The sequence below is a fragment of the Choloepus didactylus genome, chromosome 3 (genome assembly GCF_015220235.1).
Source record: "Choloepus didactylus isolate mChoDid1 chromosome 3, mChoDid1.pri, whole genome shotgun sequence".
NCBI classification, from domain to species: Eukaryota; Metazoa; Chordata; class Mammalia; order Pilosa; family Megalonychidae; genus Choloepus; species Choloepus didactylus.
The window spans coordinates 201,898,072-201,922,807 of record NC_051309.1 but is presented as its reverse complement, the minus strand read 5'-3'; the positions used below and the strand labels follow the sequence as shown (position 1 = coordinate 201,922,807).

The following is a 24,736-nucleotide window of genomic DNA, read 5'->3' as shown; positions in this document are numbered from 1 at the left end:
AGGCTTTCCTTGCAATGTCTGAAGATTGCTGTAAAAATGCATTCTCGTTTTGCTGGGGACACTTGCAGAGGAATACTCTTTCCAAATGCATAACAATAATAAGACTGTCTGATTCTGTTGCAGTGCGGCATACTTGTGGGAAACCTAAATCTGACTAAAGGAAACCATTGGGAGAACACAAAAGAGGTTCCTCTTTCCTTTGGGTTCCAGGGCACTCAGTTGACCAAAGCTGAAAGGAGAACTAAGACCGCCAGACATTCTTGGGACAGCTAGGCTCTCACTGTTTGCTTCACACACTCATAAAAAGCCAAGAGGCCAGTCTTCCTCTATTCATTGCAGAACTTAAGAGGCATGAAATTGCTTCATATACAACTCTATTACCATTTTAGACCCAGGAAAAATGCCAGCCTAAAATAGGCGCAAAAGAAGAAATTAAAGACCATAGTTTTTCATGTTTTAATCTCCAAAGTATTATATGTTATCAATGACATCTTATAATCACTGCTGGCTGGGCAGAAATCATGAAGTATTTGTTGGAAACCATGCAAAAGGGGAAGCCTCACAATTTGCAAAAACAGGTGTCAGTGACTTGGAAGGTTGTACCAGGGACAATACAGGAGCACACACTTAATCCTTAGCAACCCAACACCACAGGTAGGAGGTGGGGAGGTGGGGAATTAGTACCAAGCATAACCTGGCTCTACATCATTGCAAAGCCAGTTTAAGAGTCCAGCACAAATAGCTTTTTGTTCCTTAATGTATTCTTATTTAAAATGTTGCCTCACAGGTGCTTTGATGGCACAGAAAATGATATTGTGTGGGGAAAAAAAAGGCCTCAACAATGCTGAATGGAAAAGTGACACAGAAGGGTCAGCCTTGAATGTAAAGAAATTTTAGGAATTTACTTAGCAAATATTTTCCTTTTTATATAGACACAAGAGTGCTTTATGATTTTTTTTACAAAAATGTCTGTTTAATTGTAAAAGAGCTCCTTCAACAAGATTAAAATTCTAAATTACAAGAAAGCAATGTGTCATACTTAATTGGCAACATGTTTCTTTTTAGTGAGGTAAAAATAATAGTGTGTCTTACAATCAATAGCATTTAGACTTGATGAAATTCAGTCATTCCTTATTTGGAGATAAATGTTTTTTCAACACCGTTGGCTTAATTTGCTGAAATGGACACTATGTCTTTAACGATTTGCCCTTTGTTAAAATGCAGCATAAACTGCAACATGATATTGTACCAAGGTAATTTGTCAGATTGCTACTATTACCAACGCTCTGCTGTGGAAATGCTCTTTTTATTTGTGTTTTTGAGTGTGATTAGGTCTTGGTCTTCAAAACTTTTGCAGAGATAACAGATAAAGGGAGACCAAATCTAAACCCAACTCAACAACCAATTCCAAAACACCTCCTTTCCAACAATTAATTATAAGACCAGCTGGCCTTATAAAGCCTGCTTGATGCAATTATGAAACCTTCCAGTAGATGGTCTCTTTTGATTAACAGAAGTTTCTTAATTTGTATATTGTGTACTTTAGCAACCTTTTTTTTTTTTCCTGGTGAGAACTTTTTTTGGTCCTTTTTAAGAGATCATTGCCCAGTCCAAGGCACATTATACCATCTTCTATGTTTTCTTCTAGAAGCTTCATTAATTTATCTTTCTTATTTGGATTAGAATCCACTTGAAATTGATTTTTGTGTATAATGTGGCATAGCTCATCAAGTTTCTTTTATTTCCTAGTGGCTATACAATTGATTCTGCACCATTTATTGAAAAGATTGTGTTTTCACCAGTAGCTGCAGTGCAACATTCACATCAATCAAATGCTCATATACATGCAGTTCTATTTCTGGCTTCTCTGTTATGCTCCACTGACCTATTTTTCTATCTTCGCATCAGTAACACGCTGTCTTACTTACTGTAGCTTTATAATACATTTTGATATCCATTAGAATAATTATTGTGCTATTCTAATTTTTCTGGAAGTCATCTATCAGTTACTGTGAAAGATACGTGAAAATCTCCACTATGATTTTGGATTTGTTTATTTCTTCTATTTGTTCTGCCATTGTTGCTGCATATATTTTTGAAAAAATGATATTGGTGCATACAAATTTAGAATTTTTCTATCTTCTAATAGATTGGCCTTTTTGTCACTATAAAAGCATTGTTAACTCCACTAATGCTTCTTGTCTTAAAGTCTAGTCTGCCTGATATTTAAAACACTACCTCAGCTTTCTTTTAATTAACTAATTTAAAAAATACTAAATCACTAATTAAAAGAGTTCATTTATTAAAAATAGGTACATGTTCTAATTTGCATGTACAAATATTTTTATTTTCACTATTTCTATATACTTATATTTAAACTGTGTCTTTGGTAAACAGTACATAGTTGTTGCTTACAGCTTATATTCAGAGGGGATTAAATTTGCTTCTGATAGCAGATGGGGCTGGGGGCTCTAACAATCCTAGGTCCCCTTAATCCAATCAAGAATTGAGACCCTTTAAATCTGAGTTTCAATCCCTACAAGGGCTGGTATATTTCCAGTTCACTCTAACCCTACATGGTTTTTAATTTACTGTCTCACTTGTCTAGCTGCTCTCGGTAGTTGGTCTGAAACAATGTGGTCTACTATTGCTGGAAGTAAAACTAAAGGAACTTTTGTAGTAAAACATTGTACAGTGTGTGCTATAAATGTCCACATTCATCTCCCAGGGAATCTTAAGTAAAATACGCATCTTTCCTAATGCTTTAATGCAAAAATAATTCACTTAATTCTTTATGGTGAAAGCAGGTTTGCATCCTACTTCATGGTCAGCTTGGAGCAAAAACAGAGGCTTCCAACAGGGACAGAAGATATAGGGATCAAAAGTGTATTTGTGTGCGTCTGCACGTGCACACACACACAGTCCTAAGAATCTAACCTCCAAGTGGCTGTATCAACCAAATGGGCAATTTAAGTATGTTAAATAATTCAGGAAAACATTTTAATCCTAATCTGAATTTAATATCAACCTTGAATTCATAAAAATCATAAACTCAGCAACAAAATAGACACATTTGTTCAAAATCAAAACAAAAATAAATCCTCATTATAGGAGGAAAAAAGCATTGCACATGCTAAAAAGTTCTAAGGAGGTTTTTTGGTTTTGCTTTGTTTTGTTTTTGTTTTGTTATTTTTTATATAACATTTTGCCATGTCTCTCTTGAAGACAAAACAAAAGAAAACAAAAACTACTCTGTGTCCTCCTGCAGAGCACAATTTCTTCTCATGCATGTATCATCTAAAACTATGGTCCTTCACCCCAGTATCAGTTGTGAGGTGATTTAGAACTAAAATTATCAATGACTTGTATTGAATGGTAAAGTATTTACAGGACTATTGTTTTCACTTGGATTCCAATATTCGTTTGTGTGTGGGGAGTAAGGGATATAATTGCGGAGATTGCATCAGTAATTAGGCATGAAAATGTGTCTTACATCTAAGTGTCACCCTCTGGTGTGTGCTGGAAGGTAAAGGAAAGGCTGGGAGTCAGACAGATAGAGACCTCACACCCATACTCCAGCCACATGACTTCCGAGTGGCAGAGCACTCAACCTCTTTCAACTTGTATGACAGAACAATTTTCAATAATTCCATACACTTGTGCAAAAACCTCCCTTTGTTTCAAATCCTGTAATATCCAGGATGGCTTTGGAGGTAAACCTACTTCCTATACTTAAAGGTAGTAGTCTTCTGGTAAACCGACTTTGGGGGTGGGGGTGGGAACAAAAACCCTGACTTTAGGCATTTGTGATGTGCACATGTAAATATCCCTACCATGGCCAATGTCAAGCTAATCAATGTGGTGCCACTAGGTACAAGCTGGAAAGAGATGTGCATCATTGGCTCCTGCAAGCTGGTACAGTTGACTCCAGCACACTTCTGCCAAATGGGGAAGGACATCTTGGAGAATCACATGAACGCCTACTTTTGCCTCTGAAATATTCGTCCTAACCAAAATGTTTGTGATTGACATACATGACAATTTCACCATTACAAAATAGCATTCTATTCCCCAATAAGCCTCTTCAATGGTTCTGAAGCAGAAAATGAGCTCAAAATCTCCACAGAATTGTAATATAGAATCTCTGCCCATTTGCAAAGAGCAAGACTCCCATAATCCCTGTATGGTAGGCAAGCAGAGAAAGCAGGTAAACCCTATCCAGTCAGCAAAGAAAATGTGAGGAAGGGCGAGTGAATTAATTTATCCTTTTAAGGATACTAGGAGAGAGAGTCACTCAGTTACCCCAATATGGGCATGTGACTAGGAAAGTGGGGTGATCTAATGAAAGGTTTTCATTTTGTGGGAATTAGTAAAATAGGAATACTAAACATGAGTGCAGATCTCACAGGAGTCCAGGAAATGCCAACCTAATAGGAGTTTAAGAGAGGTTCAGAAATGGCAGCACAGAACGGTCTTGACATTTGGAATTTGGGGAACGTGAAGGTCATTCAGCGTCCCAGGCAGCTCTGAAGAACAGGCCATCTCACCTTCTCAGCAGTGGGAGTTCACAGAACATAGCAAAGACCCCATGAGTAATGCGATTCAATTCCTCTACGTTACTTGTTCAACACCTCATCCTCTATCCAGTATTTTTTTTGGCATCTGCTTCCACAGAGCTTCGCCTTATTCATGTAGCCCTGTATCTCATGGCTTCTGCTCCTGCCTTCTCTAAGAGAATCTTTCAGCTTCAGCTAAAAATAATAGCATTAATAATAATTACCAAACAGTTATCAAACCCTTACATATCAGCCAAGCACTCTACTGAGTGTTTTATGGGGATGATCTCATTAAACCTCACAACAACCCTATGAGAAGGTTGCCTGCTGACTCTCTCTCTACCTACCATTCAAAGTCTCGCAGGAAACTTACTATTCCACTACATACACAGCCCCCCCTGTGCAGGGTTTCCCCCCAGATCGAATCACCGATTGCTGGCCAGCTAACAGACTGACTGCGTCCTCAGGTTTCCAAACTGCTCTGATCCACTACAAACAGAAGCACCAATGCACTGTGTGTGAGCAACTGCCTAGGGGTGTTTCCCTCGGCAAGGGCCGCTGTGATGAGTGCCTTCCAGTGGGATGCGGCATGTGCTTATCCAGAGGGAAAAATATGGTCACATACTGTGAATGGCCAGCACGTATCACAGAACAGCAAGTTAGGGCCTAAATTCCGTTATTATTCAGAGAAAAAAGTACTGGGAGAAAATGAAAGATTCGTGAGATGTCACCAGCAGTGGCAGTTAAGTCATCGACCTGTATTACTGTGGCCCCATCACTGTGCCGTGTTCTACAGAGATGCTGAAATGTTGAAAGCCAAACACCCTCTGCCCTCAGCCCAGAGCAACGTGGCGGAGTTGAATTTCCTACTCACAGAATTATTATCTAGATCTATCTCGGAGTCCTTTCTAATTCTGTCTTTTTTCTGACCAAGGACACACCTTTCTGGGGACTGGGTGACCCAGATAACAAAGTAACACTAACCACCAAGTTCCACATCTCTTGTGTGAGAGTGTGAACCCTTCTCCTACACTCCATAAAATTTTACCTATTTAGTTCAGATTGAAAATGGTAAAGTAAGATTTTTCCAACATTTTCCAATAAAATTTTTAACCTTACAGAAGTTAAATGATTCATACCAAAAAAAATTTCCACTACCTAGATTGAATCATTGTTAAATTTTGTCTTTTTTGTCTACATAGGTATTTGATTCTGAATCTTCTGAAAGGAAGTTGAAAATATCATGACACTATATACATAACTACTTCAAAATGCAATTTTAAGAGGAAATTCTCTTATATAACTCTATTATAATATGCACTATATAATGTTATTAATATTATAATACTGTTTACATATCTAAGAAAATCTATAATTTCCCAAAACCATCTAAAACTCCATATCTTCAATTGCAGCAAGCGTCATTTATAACCATAATTTTAAACTAGAACCCAATCAAGATTTACACATTTAAACTTGTTCTTGGTATATGGGAACTCTGCATTTTATGCATTGTTTTTCTGTAAAGTTGTAGAACTTCTCTAATAAAAATACGTATGATGAGAAATATTAATTCATAGAAAAAACTTGTTCTTAAGTTTCTTTGGTCTATTTAAAAAAAAAAAAAATTCCTCCACCTTTCCCCCAACCTCCCAATGACATCAACTCTTTAAAAGAGACTAGTCCAGTTGTCTTGCACTATATTCTATAAGCTGGATGTGTCTTATTGTTTCCTTACCAGTAAGTGTTGTTTTTATTTACCCTCTTATGACACCTCCTTTTCATCTACAGATATTTTATCAGAAAATTTTTCACTTAATATGAAGATATAGTTGCGATGAGTGAGCACTTAATGAAAGGAAAAAGGAAAACCAGTATTAGCTACTCAGTTCTTCCTGGTAGGCAGGGGAGCCCCAGACATGGTGTAAAACAAAAGGTCAGTGTCTTGGTAAGGTCCTGGGAGCTGAATCTGGGCTGGCTCACACAGTTAACAGGTAATCCAGGAAGACAACTTGTGAAGCAGGGTGATAGGGGAGTTTAAACCAGGTTCTCAGGATCTTTGAGGGTTAAATCAAGAACCAAATTTATTCATCAAGTCCAAGGTTAAATTGCACCACAAAGTCTCAGGACAAAGACAAAAGAATCAGAAGTAGAAGCTCAATGGAGCTGGAAAGAACAAAAGCAGGAAGGCATTAGGAGCTTCCAAGACAACCAATGGGTGGAAGGTGGCAGCACAAGGCTCATTTCTTCAGCCCAAACAGGGTAGGTATGTGCATTTGAGGCACTGTTATATAGTCAGAATGTGTGTGTGCATACACTGGAATTCAGTATTTGTCAGGGGTATTTCTTTTATATCATAAATAGGGTCTCATTATTTTTTCAATTTACTTTTGATATATTCTGCTAAGAGAAATTTTATGGTAAGGAGTTGAGGTTAATTATTAATTTAAAAACTATCACTTTAACAAATCATTAAAATAACAGATATCTCAATGTTAGATTGTTTTAAATCTTTAAAGATAAATCACTTGTGTTAGAAATCAATAGGCAAGAAAGGTCCAAAATGTTAAATGTCGCATGAAAGAAGTATATTCTTTCAGTAAACCTGAATTTCATTGCCTGGAAAGGATTATAGTTGTCAATAATTAATTGTAAGACTTCTTCTAAAGCCTTAAGTGGAAATCTCTAATTAAGAAAATGCTAATGTGCATGTATAGCCTTTCTTCCAGCAAGTGCCATATCTAATTGCTTCTTCTCCATTTTTTTTTCTAGTAAGACAATGCTTGAGCATTATCTGCCTTACTAGTATTAATAAAATATTTGATTTGCTATTATATACACACAAAATAATTTATAAGTAAGAGTATTATATAATAACACCAGTAGATAGTTGACAAAACTAATGCTTTATTTAAGAATTCATGATGTAGTTTATCTGCTATCTGTACCTCAAAATGAACAAAACTAAGCTTGAGATAGTCTCCTTTTCAGTTTTAATAGGAATATTATTCTGAGGAAGATTCTTTTAGATTACTTATTAACATGATGACTTTTATTTTTCAAATTTATTTGTATTGGAAGGAGTACAATTCTTAAGAGTCAGTTTGCTGCAGGAAAAATAACACAAATTATCTTAGAAGTAGATTTTAATACTTGTTACCATCATAACCAACTCAATAAAAACACTTGGTTATGTGTGGACAATATAATTGACTGCCCTGGATTTGAATCTTACATTTGTCACATATTAGCTGTGTGGATTTAAACAAATTCTTATCCCTTCTGCTTCTAAGTTTCCTAATCTGTAAAATGGAAATAAAATTCTTACTCTGTATGGTTGTTTGGGAATTCATGATAATGCCTATAAAACACTAGTGCAGTGTTTGCTACATATAGTAGACCCTGAATAAATATACACTGTTATTTCATTGCTAACAAGTTGGCTTTGATAATGACATATATTTGAGCAAGGCTCACAGCCATCAGTGAAAATGTTTACAAATGTTTCAACTAGTAATTAAAACAAAGATCTGATTGACGTTAACCTTATCTTGAAAATATATCAACTATTTCTTTAAAATGTACTTCACATACTAAAATGAAAGTTCCCTGGGATTCATTTTTAAGCATTAATTTAGCAATGACATTACTCTTTTTTGGGGGGGTGGGGGATGGGGGAGCAGTTCATTTTTGTCATTGGACTCTTATTTCAAATGGATTGTGAAGACTGTTTCATGTACATAGACGGTTTTTAAAACTTTATTGTACAAGTTTAGGAATTTTAATTAAATATTGCATTTTAAAAATAAATCTCCATTTTAACCCTCTATGAGTCTACGACATTCTCTGAAATGTAATTATTAGTAGTAAAAGCCTATGTAATAGTGGGGCTCCAATGTAGGGTTTGTCCTCTTCTTCATTACTGCCATTATAAAGAACATCCACATTATTTGGAAATAATTTTGAAAGTTGTAAATATAGGAAGACAATGATTTTAAGAAGATTACAGAATCATTGTATATCTGTATCTATACATCTATATCCAAATCTGTCTACCTACCTATCTTAGCATATGAGAAGATCATATCATATGAGAAGATCATTTTATTTAGTTCAACTTAGCCTTAACAATCTATTCATTAAGCAACACTATGGAAGTCTTAGTCCGGCTGTCATTTTTGTCATTGCCAAAGACCATCCGCTTCTTTTATAAGGTCACCTAAATGGGGAGCTTAAACTGGACATGTAATCATCACAAAAGCTTTGTTTAATTTTTGCTTTATGGAACATGTTGTCTGCATTGATTATGTCTACCTTTCAAGAAGCATGGGGCAACTTCTGTGTATTTTTATCATAGTATTTATCATCATAATATAATAATCATGCCCTGTAAATGCATGTCTGCATAAGTCCTCATATTCCTAGGATCATAAAATGTCCCAGGTCATTTTTGAAAATGTTGCCTATGGGTTGTAAAATTATGTCCATCCAAAGAGTCATGTGACTTGGGCTGCTGTTAAAAGAAGCCAATATGTACTCATAAAGGGAACATAAGGTGCTCTCTATGTGAAAGGATATGTGGTAAGGTACTTTTAAATGGTAACCAATATTTTTCTCTAGTGTTTTAATTTTCCTTTGGAAATTTCCACATTTAGTAATCCAAAATTTTTGTTGCTTATTGTTTCAGAAAACAGAGAGAGCATTTTCCCCACTGGTTTTATGTTAAAAAATAAAAGTCTGAACTGACAGGTTTGATATATTTGTCATAGATACGTTTAGGAGGGGCAGAGGCATCAGGGAGGTTCTTCCCAACCCCAAGAAGAGAAAGGGATTCTCTGGATATGGGAGCGTCTGTGGGCTCCGACTTTTCTGCCCAGAGAAAGGGTATCTCAGCTCTGTGGGTTGAACTGAGGATCCTGGAGGTTACAGGATGGACGGGAGGGCTGTGCCTTGAGCGGTCACTGCAAAGAAAACCTCTGTCATGACCATTGTGCCCTGTTCCCTGCCAAGAAGTCAGTCGGGGGTTGACACCTCGCTGGCCCTCTGCTTGCTATGCATCTTAGCATAGTAATGAGCTTCCTGGAGGGAGGATAAGAGCCTTATACAATTTCCAGAAATGTGCCCTCTGGGCTAGTGGAGGCTCTGAACCAGGCATTCACCAACAGGGAGTTCCTAGAGCACCACCTTTAGGAAACTATAATTCAGAGGCAGGTAATCCAGCCCCAGGTGAGCTGGGTACTTATTAGGTGGAGGCTGAACTAAGATAAGTTTGTGGATAAGGGATTGGAGGGGACGTGTGCATTGATCCTTGGGTAGAGCTTGGATAAGGTGTAGGATCCCAGAGAACGGAAAGGCTGCCCAGTGTGTACAGGGAGCAGGGCCTTGAGCATCCTCCTGGAAGGCCTGTGACCAAGCCTGCTGGGATGGGAGCAGCTGCCTGATTCCCGCAGCTTCCGCAAGAACCGCAGAAGTAAAGGAGAGAGATCCCTCACCTGAAAGGTCCCTGTGGTTATGTACAAGACACCTGAGTTATAAAGACTAAGGACAGGATGGGATTGTGGATATTTCAGTGGATGCCAGGAAGGACAGAGGTTATTAAAGAACAAGTGGATTCCTGCCCTACCAATGAATGCCCTGGTCCCAGGTAAGCCCACTTGAACCAGTTCAAACCCAGGTTAAAGAGGGAAGAACCCTCAATAACTGAGTTCTATTTTCTGTATTTTCTACCATCTTAACAGAATGGGAGCTTGAAATGGAATTTAAATTTAGAAAAGGAAAAACACCCCCATGGGGCATGGAAACCCATGATGTCATCCCTTCCTGTGGGCTGCAGAAGTGATTAATAAATTATGATCATCTATTGATCTTAAACAAGAACCTCTCCCACAGATAGACTAGACTGGCAACAAGAGGAGAGAGCATGTCATGTTTGTGAGTTTCCTGTTAAAAGTTCCTCTTTGTTTGGAAATTATTCATCTTTACAATTTATGCCTTGTTAATTAAACTACCATTCAGGGCTGTGCATGAATTATGAGAGTTGTGATGGGAGGTAGCCATTGGTTACAATTTCAGCCCTGAGAAAAGCAATAATAAAAATCAGAAATCCTCTTCTTTGGAACTGTGGATCCTTGGCTGTGTGATGAATTCCATGGACATAGCTCTAAAGACTATTTGAACTGAGACAATTCTTGGCCCTGTATTTTAAGAATAGTAATAAAGAAGTATAATCATTTGGCTGGTTTCTTCTACCTTAGTGTCCTAAAATTTCTTGCTTATTTTGGTCAGAAGGTACCTAAGTAAAGTCTACCTTAGTGCCTCTCAAACTGTCTGTAGTGTCAGACCATTTTTTCAAAATTTCCAACCCACTGTGGGAAAATACTTAAAAATACAAGAAAAATAAATTGCTAAGAAATTAAAATGGAGAAAAAAGATATATGAAATACAAGTCTAATGTTCTACTACTAGATTCAATAGTCATTGAATTAATCTGTCAATTGCTAAACAAGTTTCTAAATGCTTATTCTCATTCTCTTTACTTACCTCATTTTGGATTGTCAACAAGTAACTAGCTGGTAACTGATAACAATTAACTAGAAGAAAACACATTTTGAGAAGTACTGATCTAGTCCAGAGAAAGGAGGCACCTCTAATTTTTGAAGATCTTAAAACACCCAGCAAGCAGAATATAGAACTCTATGCACTTTCAAATTTGTTACTGGAATTTGTAATTGCTATATATATTCAAATATATCCAGAAGGCTGTCAAATTATATCTCCAGCCCCATTTTTCTCCTGTGTTTCATTCATGGACGTCCAGCTCCCTGCCTGACACCTTCTCCAGGTATTTTCCTAAGACTTCAACTCACTGTGTCCCAGAGTGAATTCCTCATTTACCTGACAAAACCACTTCTTCTGCTCCTGATTTTATCAACATCATTCTCCTCCAAACCACAGGAAATCTAACTATGAAATCAAATTCAGCTCTCCTCCTTGCTCCCTTCAGTCTCTCTAATGTGTTGCCAGGTCCTGTGATAGATATCATCCCCATATCTTTATTTCCTTCATCTTCATTCCGAGGCCTCTGTAACTGTCACCTGGTTTATTGGTAGAGGCTTCTTACTGTCTCTCTGCTTTTACTCTCTTCTAAGCAACAGTTTAATCCTTCTAAAGCACCCAGTCCTGCTCATGACACTTCTCTGCCGGAAAACATTCTGTGGCTTTACCAGTGTTCACTAAACAGAGTCTAGTATCCAAGGCTCTCCCCAGTTTTCTCTTAACCCCTTTTAACAAATGGTATGCTCCTAACGAATTGAACTCCTGATGACATGTGTTTTTGTACCTCCATACTTTTGCTCACACAGTTTTATTCTTCTAGAAGGTCCTCCCAAACTCCAACCCCAAGTCTCCATATATCCCAATTTTACACATACTTTAGGAACCAAATCCTTGACCCCCCTTCCCACTTGGACAATTTGTCTGAAAGAACTCTTGAGTCATTCATCTGATTTCTATTCTTTAGTGATAAGATCTACTTTCACGTCTTCCTCTGGTCACTCAAAAAGGCTAGCTCCATGTTTTAGAATACTCCATGTTTGTTAAATACAAGTTGACAATAATTGTTTAGAAAATAATATATTGACTGTGCTGGTTGGTATATATTATGTCCCCCAGAAAAAGCCCTACTTTTTAATGAAATCTTGTGGGGGCAGATTGATTAATCTTTTTGATTAAAGTGTGACCTTTTGACTGAATGTTTCCATGGAGATTTGACTCTGTCCATTCAGGGTGGGTCTTGATTAGTTTACTGGAGTCCTTTAAAAGACAGCTGACACAGGCCCAGATGCAGCTGACACTTAGAGATGCTTAGAGATGCTTGGAGTTGCAGACAGAAGGACGTTTGGAGATGCTAAGCTAAGGATGCACAGGAGCTAAGAGAGGACAAAATGCCCCAAGAGCAGCTGAGAGAAACATTTTGGAGATGGCTGTTGAAAGCAGATGCTTGGGGACATTTGGAGAGGCTAGCACAGAATTTGTCCTGGAGAAGCTAAGAGAGACAAGCCCAGAGATGCCATTTTGAAATGCAACCCGGGAGCAAAGGAACAGCAGACACCAGTCATGTGCCTTCCGAGCTGACAGAGGTGTTCCAGACACCACAGGCCTTTTTTAGTGAAGGTATCATCTTGTTGATGCTTTAGTCTGGACTCTTCTATGGCTTAGAACTGTGAATTTGTAACTAATAAATTCCCTCTATAAAAGCCAATCCATTTCTGGTATTTTTGCATAACGGCAGCACTGGCAAACCAGAACATTGACCTTCACTGCAGATCACAAAAACGAACTGTGCATTGTTGAAAGGATGCTGATTGTGGGTTATAGGTAAAATATATTTAGAATAATGAGCATTATAAAATAAGAGTACTAGGTATTATTTATGAGTACTTATGTATCAAGCATCATAGAGAGATGTTTACATACACAGTTTGGGAAGAAGCACTGCACCCAGGGAAGGCAAACCCATATCCAGAGTATGTTTCTATTCCTGTTAGAAGATAATCCTGCCCCTTACATGATGGAAATGGTCCAGGGTAATCAAGCTGTCACTAGGTAGCAGGCTGACTACCTCAAGGAGTGGTATCATTTTGGGAACTGAGTGTGGGTCTCTGTTGCTGGCAGATAGGGCAATCAGCAGTGGCTGTGGCCAGGTTGGCCTTGGTGAGTGGAAGTCCATGTTGCTGAGCCCATGCATAACCTCCATCCCTACCACCATGACTACTTTGTTCATGAGCCCATTGGGCAATATCAGGAGTGGCTGGGGAAAGAGGCTGATTGGTATCCACAGAACGGGTAATCCTATCCACTTGATTATTAAAATCCTTCTCTGCTGAAGTCACCCTCTGGTGAGCATTTACATGGGGCACAAATATCTTCATGTTTTTTGCCCACTCACTATGTCTATCCACATACTCTCCCCCAGATCTCCTTATCACCAATTGCCCAATCATGTTGCTTCTAAGTTCCTGACCATCCAGCTAAATCACTGGTGACAGCTCATGAGTCAGTACACAAACACTTCTCTGGCCATTTCTCCTTCCAAGCAAAATGAACAACTAGGCCCACTGCTCAAAGTTCTTCCCACTGGGAGGATTTCCCTTCACAGCTGTCCTTCAAGTATGTCCCAGAAAGGCGCTGTAGTGCTGTGGCTGTCCACTCTAGGGTGGCACCTGGAAACCATGCAGAACCATCTATAAACCAGGCCCAAGTTTTCCCTTCCTCAGTCAACTGATCGTGAGGAACTCCCCAAGAGGCCATAGCTCTGGGCTGGGAAAGAGAAGGTAATGTGGCAGGAGTAGGGGCCGTAGGCATTTGGGCCACTTCCTCATGTAACTTACTTGTGCCTTCAGGACCCGCTTGAGCCCTATCTCATATATACTATTTCCGTTTTATGATGGAGTGCTGCTGTACATGCCCAACTTTATGGGTTGGTGGCAGACAACACTGAGTTCACGGTGGGCAACTCAGTTTTCATGGTAACTTGGTGGCTCATGGTTAAGCGTTCATTCTCTACTAAGGCCCAGTAGCAGGCCAAAAGTTGCTTCTCAAAAGGAGAGTAGTTATCGGCAGAGAATGACAGGCTTTGCTTCAAAATCCTAAGGGTCTTCCCTGTGACTCTGCTATAGGGGTCTGCCAAAGGCTCCAGACAGCATCTCCATTTGCAACTGACACCTCCAGCATCATTGGATCAGCCAGATCAAGAGGTCCAAGTGGCACAGCAGCCTGGACCTGTTGTAGACTCTCCTCTTGATCTGGTCCCCACTCAAACTTAGCTGCTTTTTAATTAATTTCAATTTTATGGGTGAGAAAGGGAGGCTTAAAGAGATTAATAAAGGTAGCCAAGGTAAATAGTTAAGAAGTATTCTCAGTACTCTATTACCTTAAGAAAAATTATATGGCGAGATTTGAATCATGGTCAATTCAACTCAAAATCTAAGCTCTAAAAATGAGTTCAATTTAAATTAGCTATTGCAATTATAGAATTATTAAGGATTCAAATCCCAGCTATACTACTTTCCAGGACTATTTCCTTGGGAATGTCAATCTTTGTGTGTCTCAATTTCTTAGTATGTACTATAGGGAAAATAATACTACCTCATACAATTGCTGTTTTATAACTGGCTACTACATTAGAAAAAATTTCAAGTGTGCTCTTTATTTAAAATATACAACAGAAAAACATATAGCTACTAACTCAAGTACAATTTTTGAGATTTTTAAATAATAAAATAAAGAGGATGATTTAAAGCTAAAAAATGTTTGTATAAAAAAGTAAGAACAAAAATGTTTTCTTGGGTTTAAGCAAGTGCTAGACATGGATAACCAAGTCAAATTCATTACTATTTTTAATTAAAATAATAGTCATATGATTGCAATGCAAAGGGAGAGTCATATGACAATTGTATACTGAGCTCATCATTCATCCTTAAGGGAATGCAAAGTCCCAGCAGAAAGCTTTGTTAACTCTGGGAAAACTCCAAGACAACGAAACAAAAAAACCCAAAACAACAATCATTTTCAAAGAAGGAACTTTGAAATCCCTCTAGATTTTTATAGATTAGGGAGCCAGGAAGATTAATTGTGGAAAGAAGAAAATAATTTCATTCATTTATTCATTTAATAAATATTTATTAAATGCCTGCTGTGGGCATGTACTGCCTTAAGTGTCACAGGACAAAGAGATTATAGTACTACAAAGGATAATATGAGATGTGAACATAAATCATAGGATAATGGGGCAGGAATGTACATGAGCTATACAAAGTGCCAGTGATGTCTGTTTTATGATACGGCTGAGTATTCTGAAAGGTCTCTAAAGATGAAAAGTTATGTCCCAGGATGGTAGATAGATTTTCTTCCAGTTGTTATACAGCACTCGTTGGTGATCTTGATCAAGCTAATTTTTCTAATATAAATCATGCAGGGAGAATAATGATGAAAGATTAGAATGTCCTGTAATTTGTTCTCTCAAATAACTGAACTAAAAGATGCTATTTATCATAGTCACATTATAACTACAAATGAATCCTTTTTCCTCTTGCTCTTTTCTTCTCCAGGAAGAAAACAAGCTTTCAATTTTCATTTGTGCCAAGAAGCACATAGTGATCATAGCAAACATTTTTTAAGCATTTTGTGTGTGTGTGTTAAGCACTTAATACATTACTTCAGTTAATTTTTAAACATCCACATGAGGAAAGAATTATTTCCATTTAATCAAGGAGGAAAGCCCACAGTTTCGAATGACTGAATAACTTGCCCAGACTCCCTTAGCTAGCAAACTTGAGATTAGAATACAACTTGTTTGATTCCAGGGTCCATAGGCTTAACAGCTACTCCAGGCTGCCTCAGTGATGGGTGAATTGAGTTGATTTTATGGCCAGCCAAGTTGACAAGGCCTGCAGACAGCTACGGCAACATTTTGACGTTGACATGACCTTGCCAATGGAACTCAATCACTCAAAAAAAGCCACTACTATGTGCAATCAGCTATAATTTAGAAAAGATATATGACATTTACAATCTACTGACTTTTATAGAAAGCCATTATCTATCTATCTTTCTATTCCTTTATATATCTACTACTATGAATTCTTATATTTGCAGAGCAAACAGAATAAGACCTTTACACAAGGTCATAATTGCATGGTTAAAAACCAGAAGTGCAACAGGAGTTGGTGAAGAGATGAGTGTGGCTGAAAAACAGTGTAAATGAGGTACAGTATATAAATAAAATACATAGGGAAGTAAAGGAGAAAGATGGAAATATTGTACCATATATCTGGGGGTGCAAGAGATGGGATGGGTCAGGAGCACTCAATATCTTCTACCTTTGGTTCAGATGTGGCAGCCAGTAAGCCCTGTGTTATGAAAAGGACGATGATCTCTTCCATGGGCAGCTCATTTATCTCATCCATGGGCCAGAAATCAAAACTCATGATGCTAAATAGCTTCTTGGGGTGGGGGGAGCCTCTGAACCAAAAGAAAGTTTGCATATCATCCACTCAAACTGATGTCACTATTTTAAGTTTTAACAAAGGCCAAGTACAGAATTTGGTCAAATGTAAAGTGCTGGGGTTATCTTTTAAAATATATAAACTGCAAATTAGGACTTTCTATTATAACTGACTGGAATACTTTTAAAACTAGATCAGTGTTTCTTTAGGATTAGTTTACATTTTTTTTAAACATGAATTCACGTTGTCTCCAGTTGCTTTATTTTTTTTTTTCCCCTCCTGCTTTGATGTTCACCACCTGTCTCTCTCCATGTCCCCAGGCTTTTGAAAACTAAATACACGATTTTAATATTAACCAAGCTGGTTACCATTCAGCAGCAGCTATCTGCGAACTGACAGATGACATGGTAGGGGTATAATTTAAATATATTTTCTTATGGTGTTCATTTATTCAATGTTATAAATAGCCACAGCAGAAATCCAGGAGGGGAAAAAGTATATACTTCAAGGTGCTAAAGGAAAAGTCACTTTAATTCTTTCTTCCTTCTCCTTTAATCTTTTCTAAATTTAATGGAATTAAAAAGAAATGGGATACCACTCCCAGGGTTGTAAATCTCCCTGGCAATGCAGAATATGACTCCCGGGGATGAATGTGGACCCGGCATCGTGGGACTGAGGGTATCTTCTTGACCAAAAGGGGGATGCAAAATGAGACGAAATAGTTCCAGTGGCTGAGAGATTTCAAACAGAGTTGAGAGGTCACTCTGGTGGACATTCTTATGCACTATATAGATAACACCTCTTAGGTTTTAATGTATTGGAATAGCTAGAAGTAAATACCTGAAACTACCAAACTCCAACCCAGCAGTCTGGACTCCTGAAGATAACTGTATAATAATACAGATTACAAGGGATGATAGTGTGATTGTGAAGACCTTGTGGATCACGCCCCCTTTATCTAGTGTATGGATGAATAGAAAAATGGGGATAAAAACTAAAGGACAAATGGGGTGGGATGGGGGGATGATATGGGTGTTCTTTTTTCACTTTTATTTTTTATTCTTGTTCTGGTTCTTTCTGATGTAAAGAAAATGTTCAGAGATAGATTGTGGTGATGAACGCATAACTATGTTATCATACTGTGGACAGTGGATTGTATACCATGGATGAGTGTACGGTGTGCGAATGTATTTCAATAAAACTGAATTTAATAAAATAAAAAAAAAAGAAATGGGATAAAACAAAAGGAAGAAAATATGAGTAGCTGTGTATAAAAAAAAGAAAAATGCTAGACTTGGAGGGCTGGTCTGCTGCCCTGTCTCTGTGGATGATTTTACCTCTGCTACAGACAAAGAGTAGGAATTACACATAAGAAGATTCTTGAAAGCACATATCTGTGCATACTATTTCTCATGGCAATTCTCTAACATTCAGTGCCTTCACTTTCAGTAAAATGGGATACAATTGCAAATGCAGAATAGTCTCTTCTGTATATAATGCCAAATACAGTGTTATTCAATAAAGTTATCTATTAAAAATTTAGAATATTAGAAACATGGGCTAAAATGCTCAAGAATTGAAACCAACACCAGTTCTTTCCTTGGCCATGCTGCATATTTCACTGCCTATTTGTAAACAACACTAAGACCAGAGTTTAAGGTCAGTGTGTAGATCTGTTTTCTCATAAAACATTAATTGCATAAATGTTAAGGACCAGTAGCCAATAACAAAGGTCTAACTCCTTAAGCATTCATATTCCAGCCACTTATTAAAACACAATTCATTTTTCACTAAGGAAAGTCAATTGATCAGTTGATTAACTGATCATTAATTAGTTGATTAATGCATTTCATAACATTAATAAATTAATTTCATAATAATATTACTTAATTGCTTATTTTAACATTGAGATTAATATCATGCTGCTTTGCAAAAATGTGATCATTTAACTTACGAATTGGCTAGAGTCGGTCTCAAAGCAAAAGTTTTCCGGTCTGGATTTTCATTTTTTGGTTGGGGTTTGGGGAAGGAGCATCAGTGCTATTAGGCCTGATTATTCTTCCCTCACTAGATTATAATACAGAGACCTCCATCTGTGAATGGCCCCTGCTGGTGTATCTTCCATCATTTCACTATTCTTTTGTAGAATCCAGAAGGATAAAAATTTTTGTGCACATTTATGACTAGCTATATGTTCTGCTCATTAAAAAATAAAATTCACTTAGTTCTAAAGTACACATGTTACAAGGGTGGTGTTTTCACCACTGTTTTTTTGATGGAGAAGGAGGTGTGTGTGTGTGTGTGTGTGTGTGTGTGTGTGTGTGTGTGTGTGTGTGTGTGTGTGTGTGTGAGGGAAGTGTTCTTTAATTCCCTGTGAAATTGTACCAATGAAGTCAGCCAATGTTTCTGAAGTACCTCAGGGTTCTGTAGCAAGAACTCAAGAACTCTAGGGTATATGATCAGATGTGTCAACAGCATTACAAATTCCGTGTGTGTCAGATGACGTTTCACACACATAAATTAACTAGATGTCTTACAAAGGAAACCCGGCCCACTTGGGATAAGAACCGGGACTGATCCTCAAGAGCAGGGAGGCACATCGTCTTGCTGTTTCTTAAAATCGTAGCTCCCAACGTGTGTATTCGATTACCTCGCACACCTGCCGTATTCTGAAGCAGAGAAAGGGGCGTTAAGGCTCTTTCAAAGCGTCAGTAAACAGGGCTAACAAACCATCTGTGTCAACACTTGAGCTAGAAGGAAAACAAAGGTCCGTCCTCCTTTCCTTCACGTCGAGATTCCTTTCCCCTCCCTCTCCGCTGGTAAACAGCAGAGGATTAGCTCCGAAAAATTTGGGCAAAAGCACTTCATAGGGTATGTTTGCAAAAACCAGGAAGTCAAGAAAGAGGGACCCAGGAAAAATGCAAGGAGAATGTCGACGGTGTTTAGTGGAACCCACTGCAATCAGCACCTTTGCAGGGTGGGTGTGGCAGGAAAGGGGGAGGCGGAGAAAGACATCCCGGGACCCCGCGGATACTCACGCGTCTCCGCCATCCTCCGCGTCGCTGTCGGAAGCCCACTCCTCGCCGATGTCGGGGAGGGTGAAGAACAGAGTTTTCGGCCCGGGACCGGGGGGCAACCACGCGCTGGGCTCTCGCTCTCCGGGGCCAGGCTGGTGGGGGTTCCTTGGGCTCGCGGCTAAACTGGGGCTGCGGCTCGCGGCGCCCCCCATCGACGGCAGCGCGGCCCAAAGCCCGCCAGGGCCCGGGGGCGGCCGCGCCAGGGCCACGAGGTGAGCGGGGGAGCCCGCGGGGCTGCAGCCGCCGCCACTGCCGCTGGTGGGGGGCTGGGGCAGGGGCAGGGGCGGGGGCTGAACTTTGGCTGCTCCCGGGCTATTGGGCAGCGAGCGGGTGGGCCACACTGCTTCGGTCACGCGGCCTGCGGCCGAGCCCCTGGGGCAGGAGGCGGTGAGCAGCGGGTGGAGAGCGGCGGGGGCCGGGGGCATCAGGGCGGGGGCACCCCGCGAGGCCGAGGGGGAGGCGGGCAGGGCGGGGAGGGGGGTCAGGGTCGGGGCTGTGCTAAGGGAGCTGTCGGAGCCCACGGAGTCGACGCCCCCCGAGAGGCTGGAGGAGGCGACCGGCGAAGGGACCGCCGGGGGCGCCGCAGAGGTCTTGAAGATTTTGGCAAAGAGAGACCCAAGGTCCAGCACAGCCACCTTCATGCCTCGGCCTTGGAAACGTCCCCGCTACCGCCCGAATCTCAAGATCACGGTGAACCGGGCGGCGGGGCTCCATCCACGGCCGTCAGCGGGGATCGGGACTTGGTAGCCAGCTGCGCCGGAGGGAGGCAGGGAGCCCTGGGGCCACAGCACGCCGCCGAGTCCGGGACGCCCCGAGTGCGGTGTAGGTCGGGCCCCAAGTTCTCTCCACCGGGAGGACCCACCGGGGCGCGTCAGCCGCGCGTCACTTTGCACTGACCTGCCCCGACGCCCGTTCTGCCCAGCAGGGCACTGAGGCAGGGAGACGTCGGTCCACCCTCGTGGGATGGGGAAGAAATTGGCAGTCCTTTCCCTGCTTTCCTGTGGCGAGACCCCCGAGGGCCAGGGGTCTGGTAGCCCGGGGAGGCGACGTGCTGCACCTGCCAGCGCCACCGCGGGCGGAGAGTGGAGATTGCGGCCTCGGCCAGAGACACCCGACGGTTGCTAAGCTAAACAAAACCCTGCTAGGCTCACTGCTAATTAGGCCCCAGACTGCAGCTAGGGGCTGTGTCCCTAAGAGATTACACTGGCTCTTCTCCTGATTCATGCCTTAAAGGAACAGTCTCCAATTTCTCCAACACTCACAAATTCGCCAGGCGCTGGGGCTGAGGAGGGAAGAATTTGTCCATGGCCATGGGAAAGATTATTCTGGTTACAAAAGGTCTGAAACGCATCTTATCTGACAAGGCCAGACGTGGCACAGTTAGGGGGAAGGCCAGCTTTCTGATGTGAGGGAAGATGGGCACATTCAGGTAAAGGTGCATTCAGGTGGGTAGACTTGAAACAGCAGTACCCCTACCAGCACTTCGGTGTCATGTTCAAAAAGTGTGTCACTAAAGATGACATATGGGAACAGCAGTGAGGTGCCTCAACCAAGAGATAAGGTTGGCACTGAGAGCTACACTAGTAAAAATCCACATACAATATGTGGTTAACCCATCAATTGGAGTGAACCAAGAGATGGTGTAATGGAAATGTTTGAGAACTCAAACTATAATCAAACTGAGTAGATAAAAATTCAAAGACAGATTTGAAAGGTAAGAGTTTTTTTTAATTATTGTGTGAAATAAATTGCATTTTACTTCATTTGGGGAAACGTGAGAGGAAGAGTATGGTTTGTGAATATCTGTGGGGTCTGAGGTCATTTTTGAACAAGGATGAAAAATAATGTGTTGAGAGTGGTTATCCGTTAATGTTCAAGGGAGGGTTTCTGTTTTGGCTCAGGAGATATATGTTTTGTTTGGAGCAAGGAAAGGAGGGATAAATAAATCTGGTAGTGAATAAATAAAGCAACATTTAGGGTTACATATTTTAGTCCCTTGTGAGTTATCAAACTGGATTGCACAGTTTTCTAGCAGACAGCTAATCAACTTTCTGCTTATGATATCCACATCCCATCCTGATCCCTTTTCTGCATCCAACTACTACCAACAAACATTTACTGTGTACTTTTCTACTTTAAGATTAAGAACTGAGATGCAAAGGAAATGTTCTCTTTCCACAGCATGGAAAATGATTTAATATCATGTGTTCTAAAATGAATGCCTCAAAGAACCAGTACAGTCAGAGGTAGCTGTTGCACTCCACGTTCACTTGGGGAGGGCAGAACATTTGTGTGAATGAGAGAAGTAAGAGATATGGCTGAGAAGGGCCAGATTATACAGGACCCTGGAAGCTGGAAGAGGCAAGAGCACACAGTTGGTGGAACACAGGACTCAGGCAGACAGATTCTAGTTCAAATCTACCAAATGCAAATTCTATGACTTTGGGCAATGACTTATTTAAACTAAATGGGCCTTTATTTCTTCCCCTTGAAAATGTGAATGGTAATAATGATGATGATGGTGATGATTTGATAGTTTACATGAAATAGCATATAAAGCACCAGTACACAGTAAAGAATGCAATTCAGGGACAAAGTAAACAGACATATCCAAGAACTGCAATGGAAACTAGAGGGAGGGTTTCTGGGTCAAATTGGGGAAGCTGCACCAAGTCCATCACAATGCAAGGACACCAGGAGCAGGTTGCTGTTGAATCTTTGGCATTTCTCGTGTTCTCAATGTTCTTTTCTTTTCTTTTTTTTTTTTTTTTTTTTTTTGCAGTAACTCAGTGGGTAGCCTCCGAAGTGTGGAAGATCCATCAGAACACTTAATTTTTCTATAGCACTCATTCAGGATTGCAAAGTATTTTCTTAAGTATTTTTGTTTGTTTATTTTCTAAGGGTCTTGATTCTCATTCATAAAACAAGTAAACCCTTAATATATTAGGTCACTCTCAGTACAAGGAGGGATCATTTCTAGAGTGAAAAAATTCCACTGTGCTTACTGTGTTTAAGCTCCTAATCACCTGTTGATGCTGAACATATGTACTGTAGCTTAAATGGACAGGCAATGAGTGAGGACCATTGCAAAGTGAAGGCCCACTGGCTAATTCAGCTCCTTCAGTTCTTAGGGGCAGAACTTGTTTGATGCCGCATCTCAGCGTCCGCAATTTTTCAGGCTCAGAAATCTGACTGGGCCAGCACCCTCACAGTTGACCAATCTAAGGAAGCAAATCCACCCATCTTAGTCATAAAAAAGATGCATATGCCCCAACTCAAATGTGTTAACTGACTGTGGAGCAGTCATGTCCTCTGTTCTTTCCCTGCAAGAGGAATTTATGTTAAGGCCAAAGCAAATGAAGAGATTGTTGGGTGAGCAAGGGGAGCCAATCATATGATTCAAGTATAAAAGACAAGAACTATGAGAACTGATCACCCGCCTCCTTCATAGAAAAGCAACCCTGCCTGAACATTGACGCAGTCAGCCAGCCATCTGGGGCTCTCTCTAGCTATTTCTACTCTTCTGTTACTAACCACTTCCCTTCTGTGTGTATACTTTTCCCTAAATATATGAATACTGTTAATAAGGCTACAGAACGGCTGCATACTCTTCCAAGATCCCAGCCTGGAAAGCATTCTCTCTCTAAGCTGTACTTCCATGTATCCTATCTATTCATGGGGGCACTTCAGGATTGTAATGTCTTGCTGGTGCCTCCATGAAAACCTTCAGTGGGTTTATTTGCTCTGAAAAATTGACTACAAAATAAACTAATAATCATAAGGGTCTCAAATTTACAGGGAGATTGTCAGGAATCAGCAGAAGGATAGACAAAGTGATATAGTTATTGATTAAGTTAGCGGATGCAGCATTCTGACCAGCCAGCCAGCCTCAGGAAGAAGGGACAATGAATGAATGATCCCATGGTTTAAAGGTGCTTTGAAAATGTCCTATAATTGCATACATAATAAGCAATTCTTAGCAAGATGCTAAGCGTTTACACACTTGTGGTTCATCCATCAGCAGTCTTTCAGGTGGATATTAAATTCTATCAGGCTTCTTTGTTAATTACCAGTAGCGCATTGTTCTCACAACCTGAGCCTCAGATGATATCTCATAGTGGCCTGGCTCAAGCAGGACAGTGAAGTACAAGTAAATGTAGTAAATCCTTGTTTCCAACAGTGACAGTGTTTATTTTAGATAGATTTTGTTAGAGATGTGAAAGCAATTTTTTATGTGATAAACTTCTCCTAATTATATTGGTTAATTAACAATCTGATTGCTTTTCTGTGGTGTATAACAAAGCTTAGCTGCATCATTGAGAAAGTATTAGGCAGTTATAACCATGTTGCTATGAAGAAATGTTATGTTGGTGAAACACGAAAGTTAAAACAAATAACGTGTGTAATTAATCTGTTGAAGAAGTTGAAGTGCCTCACTTAGCATGACACCAAGGCCAGATAAAAAGAATGACTAACAAATGTGTTTATAAAAATCTTTAAAACTTCTGAACAATGAAAGACATTTATTGAATCAACCAGTATTTACTAAGCGCCACAGTGGAGGTGATACAGTACGGTAAATTCTAGAGCTGAGCTCTCTGGGTTCATTTTCTATCTCTGCCACTTAACCAAAACACAGAGACCTCAACTACATCCCCCATCTGTAATTCAGGGATGATAATTGTACATACCTCAAATAATGGCACCTTTTGAATGTTATATTGACTAATACATGCAAGGTAATTAGAACAGAGCCTAGCACATGGTAAGCTCTCAATAAATGGCAATTTTTACCATATGTAACACAAAGCTACATTGATGAATATAGCACAGTAAAAGATCTGGAAGGAAATTATAGCTATATTTCCTTCCAACCTTGTCCATTTTGTGCTGTTTGAATATTTTCAAGTAAATGTGTATTACTTGTTTCTAATGATAAAACACAGTAGAATTGAACAAAACAAATCAAAACTTCTGTACACCCTCAGACAAATTTTCTTTCAATTGATTAAGAGCTCTGATTTCTACTGAGGGAAGATCATTAAAACAAGAACAATGTTAAACCAGAAGGAAAGATGAAAGATAAAGACTGGGACTG

General features: G+C 39.8%; 1 protein-coding gene across 3 annotated transcripts in view; it reads right to left on the bottom strand.

The window, feature by feature from the left end:
* The window catches only part of FAM149A (family with sequence similarity 149 member A), a 62,576-nt gene extending 41,818 nt beyond the window's left edge, over positions 1–20,758 (bottom strand). Inside the window, exon 1 of one of the 3 annotated variants that reach the window (XM_037831187.1) lies at positions 19,600–20,758. In XM_037831187.1, the coding sequence (XP_037687115.1) occupies positions 19,600–20,279 (680 nt within the window). In that variant the 5' untranslated portion in view covers positions 20,280–20,758. The remainder of the gene's footprint in view (positions 1–19,599) is intronic. The other 2 variants (XM_037831185.1, XM_037831188.1) reach the window with 2 other exon arrangements.
* Between the last annotated feature and the right edge of the window lie 3,978 nt (positions 20,759–24,736).